Here is a 21,588-nt window from a genome sequence, read left to right on the forward strand (position 1 = left end):
TGTGTGTGTGTGTGTGTGTGTGTGTGTGTGTGTGTGTGTGTGTGTGTGTGTGTGTGTGTGTGTGTGAGAGACACCGTACGAACAGAACTACTGGAAGTGACCCAAACACACTCATATTTGTGATATACTGTATATATATAATTATTTATATATTTATTCTATTTTCCAAGTTAATAATATCCCAGTTGATTATGTACATGTGTTCATATGGCGTCTTCAAGTGAGACCATGTACCTTCGGCCCAAAATTATCTTAATGGTGAGGCTGGAGTGTTGCTAGGTCTGTTCTCCATGGTAACCAAGGATCCGACCTCCTTGGGGCAGGAAGGCCCCCCATGGCCATGAACTGTACACACACACACACACACACACACACACACACATTCACCAGCCACCTATTTGAGCCACCCAAACAAATTTGCAAACACACACATGCGCAAAGACACACACTTTGCTAGTTATGTGGGTAGATTGAAATTTGAACAAAGGTCACGGCCATTGCCGGGCTGCCCAGACAACCTCTGACCCCGAGAAACGCCCCCTTCCCAATGCACAGTCTGTCACTGTTGGGGATGGGCCTGGCAGTCTGTCCGTACATGTCCTGCTAAGGCCAAAACAGTACCACAAAAATACTGGGGCCAAATAAATTGACAAAACTGAAGATTTGTCTCAGGCTGTAAGACTGGTTGGTATCCAGCCTGCACTTTAAGGTGTTGGAATGTGATATTGGATGTTTGATTAGCACCACCTAAAAAAGAAGGAACTGGGGAATCAAATACTACTCTGACTGTAACTAACTATTGGTAGATAGGTTTCTAGAATAATCAATGAATTGTCTATATAATGTCATAAAATAAGGTGGCATCATCAAAATCCCTCAGGAAAGAACCCAAAAAAATTCAGTTTACTATAATATTTTACTAAGAAAAGTACCCGTTTTTGCTTGAAAAATACTTTAAATGTTTTATTGATTGCAAAAATCTACAGTTTTCTACCTCAGGTTCTAAATTTCCTTCTGGGATGAATATATCTATCTATCTATCTATCTATCTATCTAGGCCATATCTATTAACTGAAAACACTGTGCATTTGTGAGTTTTCTTTAAAGAAAGCTCAAGTACTGATATTGACCTCATTGTAAATATATATTTATGTGTCTCAGAACATCAGGATTTGTATGTATGAGGACGGATTTAAAAAGATTTCTCTGTATTACAGGGAGCACTTCCAGTGCAGCACCATATGCATTTCTCAATGTGCTATCCAGCAGTACATTGGGCTGTTGTAAATCACCACATAAAGTATTTATAAGGTTAAACTTGGGAACTCTGCTGCCGTTAGCTTTTGAATTAGTGAACTCGGACCAAGGGAGAAGGAAGGGGAGGGAGGAGGGGGGGGGGGGGGGGGGGGGGGGGGGGGGGGATCAGCCTTATCCCCCTCTTCGATAGATGGAGCTTATTTGTTCATCAGGATTAAATCAAGAGTGCCACCTTGTGGTCAGCTTGGCTTACTGTCAGGGCAGCACGTTGACACTTCCAGATTTGAAAATCTAGACCGTGTTTTTGCTGAAACATGCTATTTTGTTTCCGCAAGATCATTCTCTGACTCTAGATTTTCACTTATTTAGCAGCTTCTTAGTCTGTTAATCCTAGTGGGCAGCACTGATAGTAGCTCATATCTAGTTCATCTATAATGTTCCACTTCCATGCCACATCTCTCCGTCACATGTAGAGATTCATAGTGTGGCTTTCTTTGGTGTATCGCTATGTGCAGCCCACAGTATGGTGTGGTCAGTGGTACAGTGAGTGTTGTGACTGAGTTTTTCCTTCTGCTCGGGTTAGAGTGGAGCTGTGGCTGAGGATGTCTCACATCTTCTCTTGTTAGTGACGACCTCCCTCGACAGACCACCTTACTCCCACTGATGTACTCACTAACAGCAACCCCACAGTCACACACAGACCCAGATATGCCCATGGAGAGATTGTCATGACTCATGGTAGACAAAACAGTCTATGAGAGCTTGTGAGAACATCTTAGAGTTGAGAGAAAACTCGGCTCAGTTGAGTTTTGGATAGGTTTTGAAGGTACCCTGGATCAAATATATTGTGCAAAATGTATCATACACGCTTCGGTCAATATGTCAAGCCTGCTGTTTTTCTCTTGCATGTGTGAGTGAGTGAGTGAGTGAGTGTGTGTGTGTGTGTGAGTGGCTGTTTCCAGCCGCGCCATCACTTTCCGTCAGCACCCGTCATCCCCCTCTTTTTCTCCTCGTCTATCTCTTCAATCTTTTCCCTCACTCATTCTCCCACTCTCTAACCTCTTGTGTGTCCCCCATCCTTTTCTTTTTTCTTTAATCTTGTTTATTTCTCTACTGTGTGCCGAGTCCCTACTCTTTTGAGGCTTACTTCCTGTTGTATGTTGCAGGATGTGGGGAGGAGGTGGGGCTTAGGGGGTGTGGACTAGAGAGAGAGTAATTCTCTCAACCATATGATTTAATACACTCCCCTTTTTTGGTTTGAGTGAGAGAGGGAGAGTGAGAGTTTTTCTTTACGTAGAGCACACTCTCTCACACAGACACAGATATGACCAAGACAGCAGCAATAGCGGCAAAGGACTTCTTCAGTATGTGGTTGCCAGGTGAGTGACTGTCTGTGCAGCTCATGCTGGCCTTCATTTACCAGAACCAATTAAGGTGTGTGTGTGTGTGTGTGTGTGTGTGTGTGTGTGTGTGTGTGTGTGTGTGTGTGTGTGTGTGTGTGTGTGTGTGTGAGAGAGAGAGAGAGAAAAAGAGAACTGTGTCTACTCTGTTGATTAATGCCACTAGGTCTAACAAGCTCAGCTAATTAGAGAACATCAAAGAGCGAGAGGTGGTACGAAGAGAAAGATGTGGCTGGATGGATGGATTGATGGGTGGACGCCTGTCGCAGGCAGAGGGAAAGGTCAGACACCTCGCCATCACATAGCATGCCTTTGTGTGTGTGTGTGTATGTGTGTGTGTCTGTGTGTGTGTGTTTGTGAGTGTATGTATTTGTGCTTATACTGAATACTGAATGCCAAAAAAGCTTGAGGAAAATTCAAAAAAAAGTAAAAATGTCTTTTGAAATGTACTGGTAAGGGGAAAAAGTGTTGCTGCCAGTAATTTCCTAGATTGGTATTATTTATCGTTTGTCATCATAAAACACCTTTTGTTTTTATTGTTCAGCAGTGCGTTTATGTTGCATTTCTGTTCAGTAAATAGATACAGTATTTAGCTGATAAGGTTTCTTTCCGTGCAACTTTTAACCCGGTGACCGGTGTTAACTTTCTGTGTGTGTGTGGGTGTGGGTGTGTGTGTGTGTGTTGGAGTTGTGGGGGTAGCACTGATGATTATTTTGCCCTTGTGATATTTAGATTTACGTCAATTATTTAAAACACATTTTAAAACCTTAGACACAAAGATACTTGTTTAAAGAAATACAGATAATGAAAAGGGGAAATGTTGTCATGCTCAGTATTTAAAAATTATGAAAACAAAGCAGAAGACCCCTTGTTTTGGTCAGCTGAGGTTGAGAGAAGTGCCAGTTGATCGACAGCGAGACTCACAGAAAAGCAAAGCAAGCTGTTCTCACCAATTACCAGAAATCAATTTTAAAATGTCAATTAGCTCATATTTCTCAGTCTTGATGTGCGGATAAGATTTCTTCATAGACTGATTCATAGGTTTAAAATAACCGAGACACATCTTCATCTGATATGATTACTGCTGTGACCTCCGGTAAATTACTCTGACCAGGGTGATACCTCCTCACCACCGAACCGCAACAAACAAGAATACATGACATTAGATAAACAAATAAAACAAAGGTCCATATTAGAGTAATAGTTAAATGCAAAATAACTAAATGTCAGAAAAAAAATTAACTATTCATTTTGCATAGTTATAAATGATGAGGCATTTTGTACATTTATTAAAATTGATTTAAAAAGTTTTGCAGTTTTGATAGTTTGCTTATTAATGCCAAAACTCATAAGTGACTAAATTAGGAATTAGGAATGGTACCATATATACTGTATACTGTATATTCCATATATCCCAGAGCTGCATTTATTTTTGTTCTTATTCAGCATTTTAAGTCATTTTTTTGTAGTTGACAATGCAGACAGTAACTTAACACAACCAATAGTGTAAGCAGCACCGACTATAATGATCCTGCTGTGCCACTTTAAGATTTCCTTTAGCCTCTTCCTTTATTTTTTATATTTTCCTCGTCGGTTCCTTACTTTAATTTTTAAATTCTGTCTTCATTCACTTATTTATATTTCCATTTTTTTGTTTAGCTCCATATTTCATTCTCACATTTCAACATCAACTTATGTCTTTATCTTCATCCAGATGTGCGAAAGCTATTGAGCTGGATAGCCGAGTCTTCTAAATGAAAAACATTTATTTTCTCTTTTTCTTGGTTTTTGAAATCCGGAGTTGGTAGGTATGATGACTCCAGTTCCCAGACACCCCCCTTGGGGCTGGGGTGGTGTCCTGAATCAGGAAGTGGGTGAGGGGTAGTTTGGGCGGGGGGGGGAGTTTAGCATAGTTGCAGTAGAGTTTCATCTTAGCCAAAATACCCAGAGGAGAATAACAGAAACAGTCCAGTCTGAGCACAGACACCGTTGTTCCTTGTTCATTTTCTATTGCATCATTTATTCATGACACAGGATTATACAGCGTTAAATTTGCTCTGTTTAAGATACAGTGAGTATTGTGCAGCTCTCTGGTCTCGCTGGGTAGAAGATAAACCCTGAGCTTTGCTGTAAGATTAGTACAACATCTTAATGAGGGACGAAATAGACATAGTAATTTAACCTTGTACTTTCAAAGAAATGCTTCTACTGTATATTAACTTTTTACCACATATGCAAAGAACAAGGGTTCACTAATAAGATGCGATGTTGCCTCTTATTTCCCCCACTTATTTCATAACATGCAACTGCTCTTTGTTGAGTAAAATTAGTTGTGTTTGTGAGTGTGCAGATATGTGGTGAAAAATAGAGGGGAGGTTTTAAAAAGATGGAGTGAAAGAGAGGTAGAGATCAGGCTAATATTAATAGCCTCGCTGACAGTAAGTGTTGGTTTAGCACTCTACGTTCAACCCGGTACAAGGGGAAGTCGGGAGGGGAAGTGAGAAAAAGACACAGCATCTTGATATACTGTCCCACTACTGTATTACTGACCACATTATCCACCATGCTACTGTCTGTAGGCCGTTTTGAACTATGAATCAATAAACACCTTCCCCGGGTGTCCTGCGAGTAGGCAGTACAGTACCAACAGCAGCACTTTGGGAACATCACATTACAGCTGTTTATGAGCTGGACAATGATTTTATATGGTGGATTTGGCTTTGGTATCGTACACAGCACATATTGGTTGGAGCTTTTTTAAGACATTGCATTTTCTAACAGATATTGAGCAACATTGGTCAGTTTTTGGTTTCGCTACTAGCCATGGTAGCCACCCAAAACAGGAGTCATATGTAATGATGGGATAACCACAAATCAGGTCTACTAATAGCTTAACCAGATGTTTGCATCCACATGGTGGGTGACCAAATTAGCTTTTTGCAGAAGTCTGTTAAGTTGGAGGGAAATCCTGTGGTCAGTATTTGCTTGTTCTGACCCAATGTTAGAAGTGTGGCGGCAGTGTGAAGCTTTTCTTGCTGATCGCCACTTCCCCTAAAGACCATGTACAAAAGTCCACTGTTCTCACTGAAACAAATGTGCTTGTGCTGCTAAATGGGCTTTTGATCAGGGAGCGGCTCATTTTAAGTTATTTTCTGTATAATGATTGTACTGGACTGATGGTTTGGTTATTTGAAAATGACATCAGGTCAGTCAGTGGGGGTCAGTGGAGCAGTCCTTTTCTCCATGTGTTACTGCTGCCCCCTGATGGTGAAAACCAGGCTTGACCGCTTGCAGGCATTGTTGAAAGTCTTATGAGAGTATTTTTTGTATTTCATTTTCATTAAACCACAGCAATAAGCTGATGTGGAAATTAAAATGAAACATAGTTTCTAGTGTCTCTTTCATTTGCAACGTGAGAAACAACAAGGATGAGGAGAGGAATGATAAAGGGGAGAGGAAGGGGGGAAAGGGGAGAGACAAAAAGGAGGAGGGAGACAGAGTTTATTATGCAGGTGGCAGATATAATTAGTTGGTCGTTGGGCAGATTTGCATGTTTTCACAAAAGGGAAGTAGCTCTGTGTGTGTGTGTGTGTGTGTGTGTGTGAGTGTGTGTGTGTGTGTGTGTGTGTGTGTGTGTGCATGCGCTTGTCAGGGGAGAGATAACAAGAGCGAGAGAAGAAAAAGGGTTCAAATGGACAAAACAAAAAGTCGTCTTTCAGTTTGTGGTTTCAGACAAATAAAAAGTTTTGTAGTGAGATGATACCATTGGCTGAATAATAAAACAAACCTAGTACACATACAGAAGTGTAAGACATGTAAACCACACACACACACACATTCATGCACACACGCATATGTTCTTTAAAAACTCTCATGCCCCTCTCTCTTACACTTTCTGCTGCCAAAATACTCCCCTCCTTCTCTAATAGCTAGAATTAAAGAGTTGAGAATTTCATGCCTCCCTCACTTCACTGTTGTTGCCATAGGGACTGTCCCAATACAGTATCAACCAGGAAGTGATGTGGTCTTGTAATGAATGACACACAACATTAGACATTTTTAGCGTTGAGTTGCTCCCACGTAAACACCTTGAGTTAAATTTAGAACAAGCAAACACCTTGGGTTAACCCACCCTTTGGTTAAACCGCTAATTGGAAAGAATGAATGAATGTGGGCTGGATTTAACTTGTGAATGATTCAGCCACGATGCTTGTTGTACAGTGAGTAGGACTATACAGGACTGTGACCTGAAAACACTCTTAACCTATCTAAAAAACAACGCCCTGGCCATCCTCTTTCTTTTTTTCCGTCATCAAGATTCGGATCAACTGCTTCGTAAACGTGTTTGTCTTCTGTCTGTGTTATTTTCCCCTCTCTGACACAGATTTAAGAATGAACCTTGCTGACTTATTTATCTGTGTCTTCCTGTTACAGATATCAGGATGTCAAAGCCAGTAGAGGTCGAGAAGGTAGGGGCCGAGTCCCCGATGGAGGGCACAGGTAAGATGTGCTGCTGTTAGTGACAGCAAATAATAAAATACATATGAATAATATATAAAAAGTAGTTCATGCATCATAACGTATATCGCAGTTTGGTCGTTTGTGAGTTTGTGCGTTTGTGCTCTAACACGTGATTAATTTCTCACTTTTTCCTTTCCCTCCCACGCAGATTCAGAGCGGAATGGACCTGAATCAAATCACCAGGTACATCTGACTCCTGTGATTCTAACGGCTTATCTCCCACCTCTTTCATCTACATAATTAATGCACAAAATAAGATAGTTGTACAGCTCATTATTTCCATTGTTGATTGTCTTGATTATTTTATTGATTATTTTGTATTCTTTATTTTTTCATTCTTAAGTCCTTATGATGTCAGAAAGGGTAAAAAATGCCAATCACAGTTTCTCAGAGGCTAGGAAGACATCTTGAATAGCGAGTTTTGTCTGAGTAACAATTTTAAAATCCAAACATATTTAATTGCTAATTAAAATATAAGAGAGAAAAGCAGCAAATCTTCACATTCTTGATAAATCACTAACACAATTGTTAAAAAAGATCAAAGTTATTTGAAAAATATATCTTTTCTGTTCATAAATCAATGTTTTGTAAATGAAATAGGTTAAATTAAATATAATGCATTTAAAGTCATTTAAGTAAGTCATTTCTAATAAGAAGTCTGTTCCATCTTCTCTAGGCTCAGTCAATGAAAGTCAATCCATTTCCCCTTTCACCAACCCTGAGCAGCAGCAAGGTGAGTGTGTAGGCCTCTGTGTGTCCTCACGTCTACCTGTCCGACGTTTACCCCTCAATGGTGTGTGTGTGTGTGTGTGTGTGTGTGTGTGTGTGTCTGTGTGTGTGTGTGTGTGTGTAACTGAAGTTCCTGTGCATGTCTGTACGTATGTCTGGTCTTATGTTTGTGCATCTTTTGTGTTTTAACCTCCCACAAAAGGTTTATTGACAGTATAGCTGCCTCATCTTTGTGCATTCAATTTTTCTTTTGTTGCGTTCAACGTTAAGGTTCATAATGTGTCTCTCCACCCAGTCCTGAATGTAAACAAATTCACTAAGTATGATGACACTCTCCCTTCACAAAGCCTATGAGAATTGTAATAAATCTATAATGCTACAGCTTTACCAAGAGGTGAAATTGTCCTAGTTTGCATACCACAAGAGATATGCAAATCAATACACTGGTAGAGCCCCCCCCCCCCCGCCAGTTTAAACATGCCTGATCCTGGGAGTAGAAATCATCCCTTTGTACAAGGAAAAAAGAGGCTAGTGGACTCTCATTGCCTGAGACAGACTAGAGACACAGTTCTCATCAGTTTACTGATTATCAGCAGCATTAATCTGAAAATACCCGTAGAATTTAAATAATCAACACTGCCTATCATGATCTTGAATAGCCAGGTAAGCTTATGTAGTTGAAATAATATGTTTGTAATTGGTCTTTTTGACCAAGTTCGGGGAAGAGTGGTTCCCTGTGTTTTTTTATATTTGCTAATTTAAATCTTTTTAGTGCAGGTATGCTTTTAACAGTTATTCTCTACAATTTGTTGGAAAGGAGAAGTGTAAATGGAGAAGGTTCTGGAGCCATAAAACTCATTTTAGGATTTGTGTTTTGGATACATTCATGTTTTTTTAAATAAACAATCTTCTGCATTCGCCGCTCTTTTTCCTGTCTTCCACACAGCATAAGATGGAGGAGTGTGGTGATATGTCCCCGGCCCTTCCTCTCTCTCACGGCCCGACCCCCTCACAGACGGCCCTGCAACATACACAGCTCATGCTGACCGGCTCCCAACTTGCAGGGGTAAGCCTAACTTTTATTATAAGAACACAGACACACACTTTGCTTTGCTTTCAACCTGCTTGCTTCTCTTGTGCTGCTTTTTGAAAACTTTGTTTCCTTCTTTGTCTCCCTTTGCCTTTTCTTTCTTTTCTACTTTATCTTAATTCTTTCCTCCCCTCTACTCTACTCTACTCTACTATTTCTCTTCGCCAGTTAACAGCTCTGTTGCCAGCGCAGCAGCAGCTGTTGCTGCAGCAGGCTCAGGCGCAGCTCCTGGCTGCAGCTGTGCAGCAGTCCAGTGCAGCCCACGCCGCTCATGCTGCCCACGCAGCTGCCCAAGCAAATCAGCAAGCTCAGGCAGTCGCAGCAGCAAATCAGCAAGCCCAGCAGCAGCAGCAGGCGGGACAAACGGGGCAGCAGGCCCAATCGCAGTCCCAGGGACAGAGCACACAGGAACAGATAGCCCAAAGTGTCCCTGTCCCACCTCCTCCACCCCAGCTCACCCTCTCCCAGCCAATCCAGCTCACCGCCCAGGTACTGACTGCCAATCAAAGCCACCTTCTGCTGAGCGGCTTGATTGAGGAACCAGTATCAAGCCATGAAACAGTTATTCTTGCATGCCTATCGTATCTGTAATGATTCAAAGTTTACACATTTTCTCGTACGTAAGTTTTTCCTACTCCTTCACTGTCTGCTATGCATCCAAATCTGTGGAGATAACATACTAACACGTTTGTGTGAATGAGCCGTCTACCTATCTCTTATAAAGTCATACATTATTTTTCCCCCTCTAATCTGTCCATTCTGTCTTGATTGAACAGGACATACAGCAGTTGCTGCAGCTTCAGCAGTTGGTGTTAGTGCCCGGCCACTCGCTCCCATCCCCTGCCCAGTTCCTCCTCCCACAGGCACAGCAGGGCCAGCAAGGTAGGCAGGCGTCTTACTGAGAGGGTGTTTTGTGGTTTTGGGAGGAAGAAGTTTTTTTGGGTCATAATTTGTAATTGGAAATTTGCTTTTTTTTTTCTCAGGACTCCTATCGACACCAAATCTTATTTCGCTACCTCAGCAAAACCAAGGGAGCCTGCTGTCTGCTTCAACTAGAATGGGACTCCAAGCACAGGTATGAGGAAACTTTCAAGCTTAGATCTGTGGAAAAGGAAAACACAGCCTCTGCACCAGCGATAAACAAACACCTGTCTCTCTCTCTCTCTCTCTCCTCCCTCTCATTCTCACTTTCATTTCTCTGACGTTGAACCCTCCACAGCGCGATAAGAGCATGGAGGTGAGCGGTGTGACTACAGTACCCTCAGTGAACTCTCACCCTGAGGAGCCCAGTGACCTGGAGGAGCTGGAACAGTTTGCCCGCACTTTCAAACAGAGACGCATCAAGCTGGGCTTCACACAGGTAGGGAGAGACACCGTGCATGTGTGCATGTGCTGGTTACATTAGCAGTTTCTTAGTCTTTGATCTATTTTGACTGTACTTGTTTTATCCCTTCATAAGGGAGATGTCGGTTTGGCCATGGGGAAGCTGTATGGCAACGACTTCAGTCAGACCACAATCTCCCGCTTTGAAGCCCTTAACTTAAGCTTTAAGAACATGTGCAAGCTGAAGCCACTGCTGGAGAAGTGGCTCAATGATGCAGGTGAGCTTTCATCGAACAGTCCTTTACATTTATGTTTAAAGTATGCAACAGTCATAATTAGTCTGACATATAGTCTGTTTTTATGCTTGTTTTCCTTTATCAGAGACCATGTCCACAGACTGTACCATGCCCAGCCCCAGCTCCCTGTCCTCTCCCTCAATGGGCTTCGACGGGATTCCTGGTCGCCGCAGAAAGAAGAGAACCAGCATTGAGACGAATGTGCGCGTGGCCCTGGAACGCGCATTCATGACGGTAAAAGAAATTAAAAAATCATAATTCATTAGAAAAAAAAAGAAAAAAATAAGCTGATTGAATACTAGAAATATGGGTTTTATGAGATTTTAAAGCGTCATCTTAATACTAGACAGAAATTTGTTAAGTCCTTATTTTTCCGCAGAGCTTTTAAATGTCAAATTATACTCCTTGTGTTAATACAAAAGATGCATGTCTTGGTGTTTTTAACTTTCTGCCTCATGTAGCTGAAACGTTGCACTGCTGAAATGATCTGAATTCCTGTCTCTCTCCCTTCCTCCAGAACCAGAAGCCTACCTCAGAAGAGATCCTGCTGATTGCAGAGCAGCTCAACATGGAGAAGGAGGTGATCCGGGTCTGGTTCTGCAACCGCCGGCAGAAAGAGAAACGCATCAATCCCTCCAGTGCCACCCCTCCCTTGCCCAGCCAGCCCCCCACTGCCCCCCCAACGCACAAATCGTCCTGCTACAGCCCTCACATGGTAAATATCCAACATGGACCTCACTCTTGCATGTGTTAGTTAGTTGTGTATTTTAATGAATAGTTATAATTTAATGATGAGAAAATAAGCGTGTCCCTGTTTTTCAGCTGGATGTAGTTTCAGAAACCTGAATCTGAGTTTCTTTCTCTCTGCTAGATGTCCAGCCAGCTGTCGCAGGCCGTGACCAGTCTCAGCACAACAGTGACCACCATGTCGCCCGTCTGTCCCCTGACTTCCAGCCTTACCTCCACCCACCCCTCTCTCAGCTCCGCACCCTCCCCAGTGACTCCTCCTCCTCCCCGCAGCACAGCCAGCCCAGCCACCCCCAGCCACAGCACACTCAATCTTAACACAGGGTAAGAGACAACAGATGCTTACAATCCACCACCTGGGATTCCACCATCACTTAGTTGACAGCAGTTATTGTTAGGGAAAATTTGGATTTTTAAAGGGTCCGTTACCCAAATTATGAAAGAAAGAAAAAAATGTTTCGCACTTCAGATAGTTTTCATTTTATATGGTCAGGTTTTAAGATAGCTGTCTCTAAATGGAGCCAGTGTGCTTCAACAGAATGGCAACCTCCCAAACAACTTTCTTTTTCACTGCTGTTAGCACCACAGACCAAGTTCCATTCATCTGGTCAGAAGCAAAAATCTTAAAATGATAGCAAAGGGTATTTCAAAACTTCTGGAAAATTAAACAAAGTTTTGGCCACCACAACTGAATACATTTAGGCAAAAATACTAAGGTGCCACATACAACCACAAATTTCCATAAAAATGTTCACCACAAAAACTGTCCTGCACAATACTCGGTTCACCTGCAGTTTGTAGTTAAATGGTTGGTACTGTACAGACACACAGTGATTGTATGTGCATGCACAGACACACACACTGATATCCCAACATGCCCTTTGGGAACCACTGCTTCCCCTGTGCTGCAGTGTACTAACCCTGCGTGCGTTTGTGTGTGTGGTTCTTTTGTTCACAGCTTATGGCGTATGGGTAAAAAGAACGGTGACGTGTCTAACTACATCACCGATTTTGCTGCAAACTTGAGGTGAATGCGACCGAGACACACACACGCAGATGATACAGCACGGTGCACTTGTTTGGTGCAGAATACTGAGTTATTGTAGGGCCAACAACCCTAATGAATGCATAGCAAATGAGAGTTTTGGTGTTTTATAAAATATTGTTCTATTTCTTTCTGCATTTCTAACCTCTGTACATCTGTACAGCCAACTGTCAGCTAACTACTGCTCTTTACATGTGCAGGGCTAAATTTACCCTCCGCTTGTCCTTGCTGCTAAACCTGCTTTTTTTCTTGCCTTTTCTCCTCTGCCTGTCTGTGTTTGTGTATATGCTTGCATTTGTGTGTGTGCGTGTGTGTGTGTGTGTGATACAACAGGAACACTGTGATGGGAGTTAACACAGGGATGAACCAAGCCCTCCTCGGTAACAATCCCCTGGCCACTATCCAAGGTGTGTGTGTGTGTGTGTGTGTGTGTGTGTGTGTGTGTGTGTGTGTGTGTGTGTGTGTGTGTGTGTGTGTGTGTGTTTGTGTGTGTGTGTGTGTGTGTGTGTGTGTGTGTTAGAGGGAGAGAGAGAGAGAGAGAGAGAGATGCGGAAATGGGTTTATTGGGAGGTTAAAAAAGAGAAAGCTTAATATAAACAGAATAAAATGTAGAGGTAGATGTCAAGGCAGAGATGGTGTACTTTATTATTTCATTTCTGGGAAAAGCTTAGGGTCACAGAATATATAAAAATACACAGAGACAAGTTTTAATGTTCTGGCAATACTGTACATTCTCCTCTCAATCCCTTGCATAAACATTACACTTATATACTCCTACACACACATAAATGTTCAAATTCACATCCCCTCGGCTCTCACACACCTTCCTACACTTGAGAACAGCACAAGAATAGCACAAGAAAAAACTCTCCTGCAGAACTGACCACCAAACAGTTCAGACTGCCATCAGCTGTGCTAATTTTTAATCATACTTGGTGGTAAGAAGATGAAAAGGGGGAGGGGGATCTATTAAAATATAGAAGTGTGATCATGACTAATACAGTTTACTTGGTAGGTGAAACAAATTGCACTGGTAGAATACAGACTGGAGACACGGATGAATAGGCAGCCGTGGGTGTTTGCTCATCCAGAGTACGGAGCAGCTGAGGCAGAAAGAGTTGTAGAGAGGAAGAATGACTCATTTCTCATTATGTTGCTATTAACATCCATGACTCCATCCCTTCAAGTGTGTGCATGTGTATGACGATCATCACGTTGATGCATGGGCTACGTTTTTGTGTGTGCGTCTGTGCTGTCTCGCTCATCTTTAGCCTTTCATCTCTTCATTTCATCACTGTGTTCATCAAATGTATGTCAAGGAGAAATGTACCCTTAAACATTTAAAGCTGTGCTGACACTGTTGTTGGGGCTGTTTCTTGCATTTCATTTAACGTTTTCAGTTTAGACCGTCGACTTCAAATATCAGACATTGCGAGTCACGGTGCAAGAGCCCCATTTTGGATTTACTGTTTCATATCACTTTGATGCTCAACGCTCGTACACCAAGGGATCGATCACTGAGTAGGCAGAAGTAACAATTACTTCGCCCAAAAGGTAGCCTCAACAGACCCTGATGCAGTGCAACCACAAGACATTTTAAGTAGTATGGGTGCTTAATGCTTCGTCCCCAATAGGAAAAAAAAATCAGTTTTACTGTTGCTATGCAATCACAAACATTATTAGGCTGCGCACACACATGTAGTATTTATTGAATGATAGATGTGCTGCATGAAGCACTATTCACATAGAAGTCCATTTTACTTCTATGGCAATTGTCAACCTTGTTTCCATAACAACAGCCAACTCACGTCAGCTTACCTGTTGCTGTGCTGTATCTGATTCCAAAAGATTATCTTGCTACAGATATTAGATAATATTCAGTTATTCTCTATTGGCTCAGTGTTGAAATTGTGTTTTTTTGACAAGTTAAAAGGTTTCTAAACTCTCACTTAAATTATTCCCCCCGAAAAAAACAGACAGGTGTACTTTTTACACGGAAGCCAAACTGTGAGCATCTTGTGGCCGCTCCCTACGTGTTAAGGGTCAGTTTTAGAGGTTGATTGGCGTTGATTGGTCTGGCGTATCAGCTGCCGCCCCACGCGAAGGTGAAAAAGAGAGTGACCGAGAGTGAGTTCAGTCTTAAATAAGGACTGACAAGGTGAACTGAATTAGGTTATTAGGGTGAAAACAAAGCAAATCAGTAGTGAAACAGGGAGGAAAGGACGCAAGGTACAGGAAGTGAGGTAAGTGTGCAAAACAAATGTCAAAAAAAGAAAGAAAAATAGGGATTTGTAGTAGGCTACACTAAGCATTCCATTTTAAAAAGGTGGTGACCTACTTCTGCTCAATGTAACAAGTTCAGGCACTTAATGGGGCTTGGCTGTGCACTGTAGGACATTTTTAAATTCAGTAGTGGTAGATGAGGAGGCCTGACAGAGAGTTTGTACCCCGAAAACATAAATGAAAACACAGCAAACAGCGACTCTAAAGGGCTGCATTTTACTAATTAAATGAAGTTGATTTCAACATCTTTTTCTCTTCTGTCCCTCCCTCAGCCCTAGCAGCCAGTGGTGGCCAGCTGCCCCTTTCCAGTCTTGAGGGGGCCAGTAAGGTTATGCTGGGGGCCTGTGGGAGCCAGGGAGGGGGCATCCCCTCCTCCTTCTTCCTCAACCACCCCGCCCTCCTCCACATGGGCCAGAACCCCGGCGCTGGACTTCTCAGCGCTGCCATAGCCAAAGCCTCCCAGGCCTCCCCCTTCCCCTCGGCCAGCAGCATCAGCCCCACCCTCTGCTCCCCCTCGCCCTGCTCCAGCCCCGCCTCTTCCTGCTCCTCCAGCGAAATGGCACACAGCCCGCCCTCTCTGGGCGGAGCCAAGATTGAGTGACAGCGCCAAGGGCCAATCAGAGAGGAGGAGGAAGGGGGCAACGAGAACCTCGCCTTTCACACCAAAGCTATCTCTTTCTCTCTCTTGCGCTCTTCTTCCGTTATTTTATTATTTTGCAATGGCTCTCTTTCTCTCTTTCTCTCCCAGTCTTTCGATGCCAAAAATACACAGAATGAAAGAGGAGAGAGGGAGAGAAAGAAGTGAAAGAGAAGAGAAGGGAGGGAGGGAGGGGAAGATTGAAACCAAAAATCTTTATCTATCCAAACAGATGGAGAGGAGGCAACGTGGGACCTTTTTGTCAATAACACGTTCTATCGACATGGCACCTCTCCACTCTTTCTCTCTAAAGGAAAACAAACCACTGACTCCTTAACGAAGAGATGGCAGAGAAACGTGTCGAAGTGCATAAACCAAAAATGACAAAAGATAACTTTACTATGTGACAAAGGAATGGCGGCAAGGACAAAAAACGAAATGGAGAGGAGGACTGTGCTCACGTTTGACCTTTTTTTATTATTTCAAAAAGCTGCGGGTCTGAAGGAAGAGGAGTAGGGAGGATAAGTTTAAACCAAAAATTTACCTGAGGAGGAGGCGTAGGAGAAATACACAATGACAAAAAAAATGACAACCATACCAAAATCCCAAATACCAAAAACCAAAAATACGGAGAGAAAAGCTTTATTCAAAGGACGTGTAAATACTGAAGCTATCCAGGACCAGGACTATACTACTGCTTCTCACATACACATCAAGAGCCAATCCATTCTGCCATTGACTCATCTTGTCTGTGTCAGCTCATGTGTCACTTTTAGGTTTTCATAGATATATTGAATCATTTTGTAAGATTGTTATTGAACCAGTCAAGAGTTCATGTGTGAACGAGGGCCACTGCATTCTAATGTGTTAGTCTCTTTACCTACCTCTGGTTCTAAGAGCATAGAAAGCTTTCCCCGCTCCTTTTTTATTATCTCTTTTTTATGTTACTCAGTATCTGTTTTGAGAAGTACATTTGGGATGTCTTTTTTAATTATTTATTAGTTACATTTTACAATCCAACTCCTATTTATTGTCGCAGCTATTTCCTTTTAAGTCTTAGCTTTTGGGGTTTGAATCATTATCAGTGTCATCGTCACTGTCTTCATTATATGCATTTGTGTGTTTTAACGTGACTATTCTGCGGGGACAGCAAACACGCAGGTGAAAAGATGTTCACCAAGTGCCGTAGATGCAATAGAATTAGCGCTCTGCGAGTTTATTTCACGGTGTGAATGAATTGATTAAGACCTAAACATCTGACATTACGTGCTGTTAATCAGACCACCCTTTCCTCACTCTTAAAGATAACCCATTATCAGTGACTCCATGGCTAAAGGAACATGCCCTGGAAACTTCACACACTGAAAATGACATAATAATGTTTGCTAAGAGTAACGGCCACTTTGAAAGTATGAAATAGGGCTGTGATTGGAGATTTAAAGTAATAACCATTGAGACTGAAGGCTAAATAAGTCAATAAAGCCAAGTTTAGTCACAGCCAGCTCCCATTCCTGCCTCGTCAATCAGCATAGATGCCCCAACACCTGTCTGTCTAGACATGTTTACTGATATTTGTCTGTTTCCATCATCACTCCATCAATCACATTTCACTGTCATTTTCCACCTCAGACTGCCATTACTTCTTGGAAACCAAAGCATTTTCAGGGCTGGGCTGTTCTTAAGGAGCCTCAGCCAAGACATATGAACACAATAAAGACACAGAGGGGCGGAGAACAGGGCGTAAGCCCCCTGGTGTGATTCCCCTCCACCTGGCCCGTCCAAAAACCCTCGGGGGAAGCTTTATTTAGGGAACTGATCCTTTACTCCGAACCCCCAGAAAGAAGGGTACGCTGGGACATCAGGGTGAAGGAGGGACACACTGTAGTGAGGAGGAGCAGGCGTCACACTTTTTGTAAGAGGATACCAAAAATAAACCCAAACCAAAAAAAACACAACCCAAGGAATAACAGAAGCAAACCAAAAAGAACCCTATCCAACTGTGGCTGGAGGGAGGAGGGGAGGAGAACAAAGTGGAAGCGTTGAAAGAGGTGAAGCCGTCTGTCTGTCTGTTGGCTTCAGGGCTGCGGCATACACCCAGCTCTGAAACTGTGTAGCATGGATGAAGGGATAGATAGACAAGCAGATAGACAGGCAGACAGACAGGTGGACGGAAGAAGGACAGACAATTCCTCCCCTCCTCTGCCTCTCACTCTCTCCAGCTCAGCTCTCTGGTCCTGGATGGAGCTAAACGCAAATGACCTCACTGAACTGAAATCTTTTAAAAAAAAAAAGAAAAAAAAACTGTTTTTATTTTTCTGTTGGTTTGTTCTGATTGTTTATCTCTGCTGTGTCTCTTGATGCTGTTTTATGTACTGTAATTTAGTGCTTATTACTCATTTGGAAAAACGTACTCGCTTACTTACTACAAGAGCTCCTTATTTTTTTCGTAGTCGTGCTAGAAATTTTTATCAGGTGGTTGGAAAAAAAAACTGTGAAAATTTAGCTTCCAGATTTTTATTAGATAAGAAACAGACTGTCTTGGCAGATAAAAAGACACACAAAAAGCCAAAAACAAAGAGTTGAATAGCAAACCTTAAAAATGCCAAACCAAATAACTGAACCAAACCAAACACAGTAGAGAGGAACAGGAACACGTGGGCAGAGAAATGGGTCAATTTGTATGAGGTAAAACTGTGCGTTTTTCTGTGCGTAAGTGTTACTGGAAGGCCAAATGGTAAAGAAAAAAGAAAAGAAAAATGAATAGGGTCTTCAGTGATGTCTTGTCATTACATTTGACCCCAGAGACAGCATTATACACACTTCAGACAGAGTAATACACACAGCAGCGGCCTCAGTCAGGTTGACAGTTTGAGAGTTGGGCGTAAATGTATCCAAAGAATATTTGGTTGTATCCACACCAGAAAACAGTCGACACACGAGAATCGTCTCACGAACCAAACTTTAGATGTGGGGTTTGCACCTTGAAGGTGAAACTTTTTCTCCACATTGACTCTTAGACGGAATGTATCTGTTAGTGCTTCTATAGATTTTGTAGAAAAAAAGATCTATGTTCTACTGCTTACTTATCGCTAATGTATTAAAAAGAAAAAACTTACAAAAAAGACTTTGAGGAAAAAAAAGATCCTAAAAAACATGGATGATAATGACTTGATTTTAGACCAAAAATTTTAACTATCTCTCTTTGGACTTTTTTTTATTTCTCCTTAAGAACGCTGACTTAGACTTTTGATTGTACTATTTATTATTCAGGGTAGGGCTGATTTATTTGCTTGTTATCTTTTTCCCTTGCTATTTATTTGTTAATTTATTTCTAGAGTTGCTTTTTTCACTTTCTGGGATGTATTTGTGATGGATTTTATTTTTCCCCCTGCTGATGTTCTTTCTTACTTCTTTAAACCAAATTATACCAGAAATGCAACCACATGTCCTGTAGGGTCTTAATAAGAGAATATGGCTGTTTGGATTTTCAGCCATAAAGATATTCTCCTCCTCACTGAGACAACTCGTCTCCCAAAGGGGAGAGGATGCTCACAGTAGTGAGAGGCAGCACTGTGTGGATGAACACCTCATCCTCTGCGGAAAGTTTCAAGGGAAAAAACAATAATTTGGTACAGGCTTTTTAGACAGGCAAATATCTTTGTTTCTCCTGATAATAAGGCAAATTAGTTTCAAAAGTTAAAATTCTGTTTTGATGGAGAATGCAGAAATGTAGTTTATATGTGGAAAAACGTCCTAAATTAAAGCCTGAGGTGTTCTTTGAGACATGGTGCTGCTTCTGTCCTCGATATTCTCTCCACAGGGAGAACACACTGAAAGCTTTACAGCTAAACTACCAAAAAACACAAAAGAAGAAGATTAACTGGGGCAAAGGCTAAAGTTTACTAGATAGTGAGGAAAGAAAGAGTCAAGAGAGAAGAGGGTGATTTTGGAACACAAGCCGTAAATTGCCCTCTACCTTCTCACTTTGTCTCTTTTTCAATTTGTTTGTTTCCACTTTTCTAGAAGTTGATTTCAACGTTTTTCTTCATCCACTGTAGGATGTAAAAGAGAGATAGTTCATCATATACCTCATATTCTTTGATGATAAACCAAATAGATGAATGCTTTAAAATGCAGAGTTCAAGTGGGGATCGGGGTACCTGGATGGTACGTGTGGACAGTGTGTTTGTGTGGTCAGGAGCAAACGCAGTAAGGCTGGGTCGAAGGTTGTTGTCCTAAACGACACGGAGGTTTGGGATTGATCCGGGAAGTAACAGATCATTGACTAGATTGCAGTTTTCTCTATGGGATTTAGAAGGTAACTTTTGAGGTCAAAGGGCCCCACTGGTTTGTGCACCGGTCCACGCACACACACACACCTTGTCCCCCTGGAAAACACCCCCACTGTCTGTGCTGAGCTTTGAACACAGCCTTCTCCTCATATATGGTCCTTACTGCTTCCTCCCTGTCAAACACGGACTGTGGGCTTAAAGCTGCTCTAAGGCACAGATCTAGGATTAAATCTGGATGCATTTTTGGGCTTAAAAAAGCTTCAAGATTAGTACCTCAGAGCAACTTTATCACCAAGGTTGCCGAGCCCTCTCTCGCCTTTAGGTCTTCATTGCCTGATGAGGGAGCGTATTGACCAGTAGATGTCCATGTGTACCAGGGAGTGCCGTAGGGCAGGTGACTGGGGAATGGCTGAGACCGGGGTTGCTAGGTGACACATCCACACAGAGAGAGTAGAAGTTGGAGGGAGAGGTGAGCATGTGATCAATTCATTTTGTTGTTTTGCCCTCTCTGTGTATTCCGAGGAAGCGGAAGCAGGGCTCTGTTGCGTTTCTGACAAGGCACCCTTTGGTGAACCTCAGGGTTTGAGGGACCGGGTGAATTGTGTTCATCTCTCCGGTGGGGATACCCCCTTAGTGAATGATACCAAAGTCAATGCCTCACCATGGGATCCAGCACAATGTACACACTCCCTAAAATCCTGATGCCCACCCAAGTGTTCAGAAACTCTATTTTTCTCCTCATGGCTTAAATGGCAGCATACTTTTTTCTCTCTCGACATACACACATCATCTCTACAGGTTTAGAGATAAATGTATACAACAGCATCTATCAAAGAAGCCTCAAAGGAATAGCTTGACTTTTAAGGAAATAAAGTTACACATTTTCTTGCCGAGAGTTAGATGACAGCCAGTGAGGACTACAGGAAGTCATTGTGGCCCAATGAAACCCCTGTACAACCACAAACTGGCTTTTACACTTTAAAATATTTCAATTACTAATCTTTGGCGGTGCTGGTAAACAAATTCTGTTCTGTATATGTGAATGAATCAGTGGCACCGTAGCTTTTAGCTGTTAGGCTCCCCTTACTGCTGTGAAAGTGCTACTTTTTTTTTAGCTCAGCCTTGATTTACAGTACATTACTGCCTGGTTCAAAGGATACCGAAAGACAATGAAAGCCACATGAATAATTACGCTGTGATAAGTGTCTGCTGAGCGGTACATCTTGAAAACAGCTTGTATAGGCTGAGTGTAATACTGAAAGTAACGATTTTAAACAGCTTTAGGCTGAACTTGTCACTGAAATGAAGACTTAATGAACAGTGATGTGTTTGCTTACTGCTATGTATTGGAACAGTGATGCCTTCATTTTGCTTAGAAACAGAAAAAATAATTAGTGAGTTCTTTGAACTGAACTGAACTACACAAAGCTATTTAAATTAGCAAAGTAATTGGTAATTTTCACCATATTTGGACAGAGCCTTTCCCCCTTGTTTCCAGTCTTCATGCCAAGCTAAGCTAACCATGCACTGGCTGTAGCTTTTTATTTACTATGCAGATATGAGACAGTCAATCTTCTCATCTGACTCTTGTCAAGAAAGTCCTAAAATGTCCTTTTAAATATGAGAATCAATACTTGAAGCTATCATGTCAAGATAAGTAAAAATCTCTTACAGAGCAAATATCTCTGGACATGAATGCATTAGAGATGTATTTGTCGTTGAGAAGGAGAGACACTGCGTGCAGAGCAAAGAAAACAACAACGAACAAGCTGCTTCTACTTCCGCCACCACCCACTCTCATCCTCGCCATACATGCTCTTCTTCATCCCTTTCTTCTCTCTCTCTCTCTCTCTCTCTCTCTCTGTCGTTCTCTCTATCTATTCTACAATACAGCTTTAGTCCAAAGGTTTCTCCAGCACCACAGCAAAGGAGTCAGATGTTAAAGAATAAAACCAAAGAGCTCTAACT

The 21,588-nt window shown here is 42.1% G+C and overlaps 1 protein-coding gene and 1 long non-coding RNA gene across 7 annotated transcripts in view; one reads left to right on the forward strand and one right to left on the reverse strand.

Moving 5' to 3' along the window:
• Positions 1 to 18,941, forward strand: part of pou2f2a (POU class 2 homeobox 2a) — a 39,421-nt gene extending 20,480 nt beyond the window's left edge. Inside the window, exons 1-16 of one of the 6 annotated variants that reach the window (XM_034874162.1) lie at positions 2,527 to 2,636; positions 7,092 to 7,157; positions 7,327 to 7,361; positions 7,855 to 7,911; positions 8,854 to 8,973; positions 9,166 to 9,486; positions 9,774 to 9,879; positions 9,981 to 10,072; positions 10,217 to 10,357; positions 10,457 to 10,598; positions 10,702 to 10,850; positions 11,134 to 11,331; positions 11,488 to 11,687; positions 12,322 to 12,390; positions 12,742 to 12,815; positions 14,964 to 18,941. In XM_034874162.1, the coding sequence (XP_034730053.1) occupies positions 2,582 to 2,636; positions 7,092 to 7,157; positions 7,327 to 7,361; positions 7,855 to 7,911; positions 8,854 to 8,973; positions 9,166 to 9,486; positions 9,774 to 9,879; positions 9,981 to 10,072; positions 10,217 to 10,357; positions 10,457 to 10,598; positions 10,702 to 10,850; positions 11,134 to 11,331; positions 11,488 to 11,687; positions 12,322 to 12,390; positions 12,742 to 12,815; positions 14,964 to 15,292 (2,154 nt within the window). In that variant the 5' untranslated portion in view covers positions 2,527 to 2,581 and the 3' untranslated portion in view covers positions 15,293 to 18,941. Of the gene's footprint in view, positions 1 to 2,526; positions 2,637 to 7,091; positions 7,158 to 7,326; positions 7,362 to 7,854; positions 7,912 to 8,853; positions 8,974 to 9,165; positions 9,487 to 9,773; positions 9,880 to 9,980; positions 10,073 to 10,216; positions 10,358 to 10,456; positions 10,599 to 10,701; positions 10,851 to 11,133; positions 11,332 to 11,487; positions 11,688 to 12,321; positions 12,391 to 12,741; positions 12,816 to 14,963 lie in introns of those variants that run through there. The other 5 variants (XM_034874161.1, XM_034874165.1, XM_034874163.1 and 2 more) reach the window with 5 other exon arrangements.
• Positions 9,974 to 20,142, reverse strand: LOC117946317. Its single transcript, XR_004656999.1, has 3 exons — positions 20,064 to 20,142; positions 12,347 to 12,356; positions 9,974 to 9,985 (listed from the first exon to the last, which is right to left on the reverse strand). It is a non-coding gene; the product is annotated as an uncharacterized LOC117946317 (long non-coding RNA).
• Positions 20,143 to 21,588: the final 1,446 nt, after the last annotated feature.

Source organism: Etheostoma cragini, chromosome 6 (genome assembly GCF_013103735.1).
Source record: "Etheostoma cragini isolate CJK2018 chromosome 6, CSU_Ecrag_1.0, whole genome shotgun sequence".
Lineage (NCBI taxonomy): Eukaryota > Metazoa > Chordata > Actinopteri > Perciformes > Percidae > Etheostoma > Etheostoma cragini.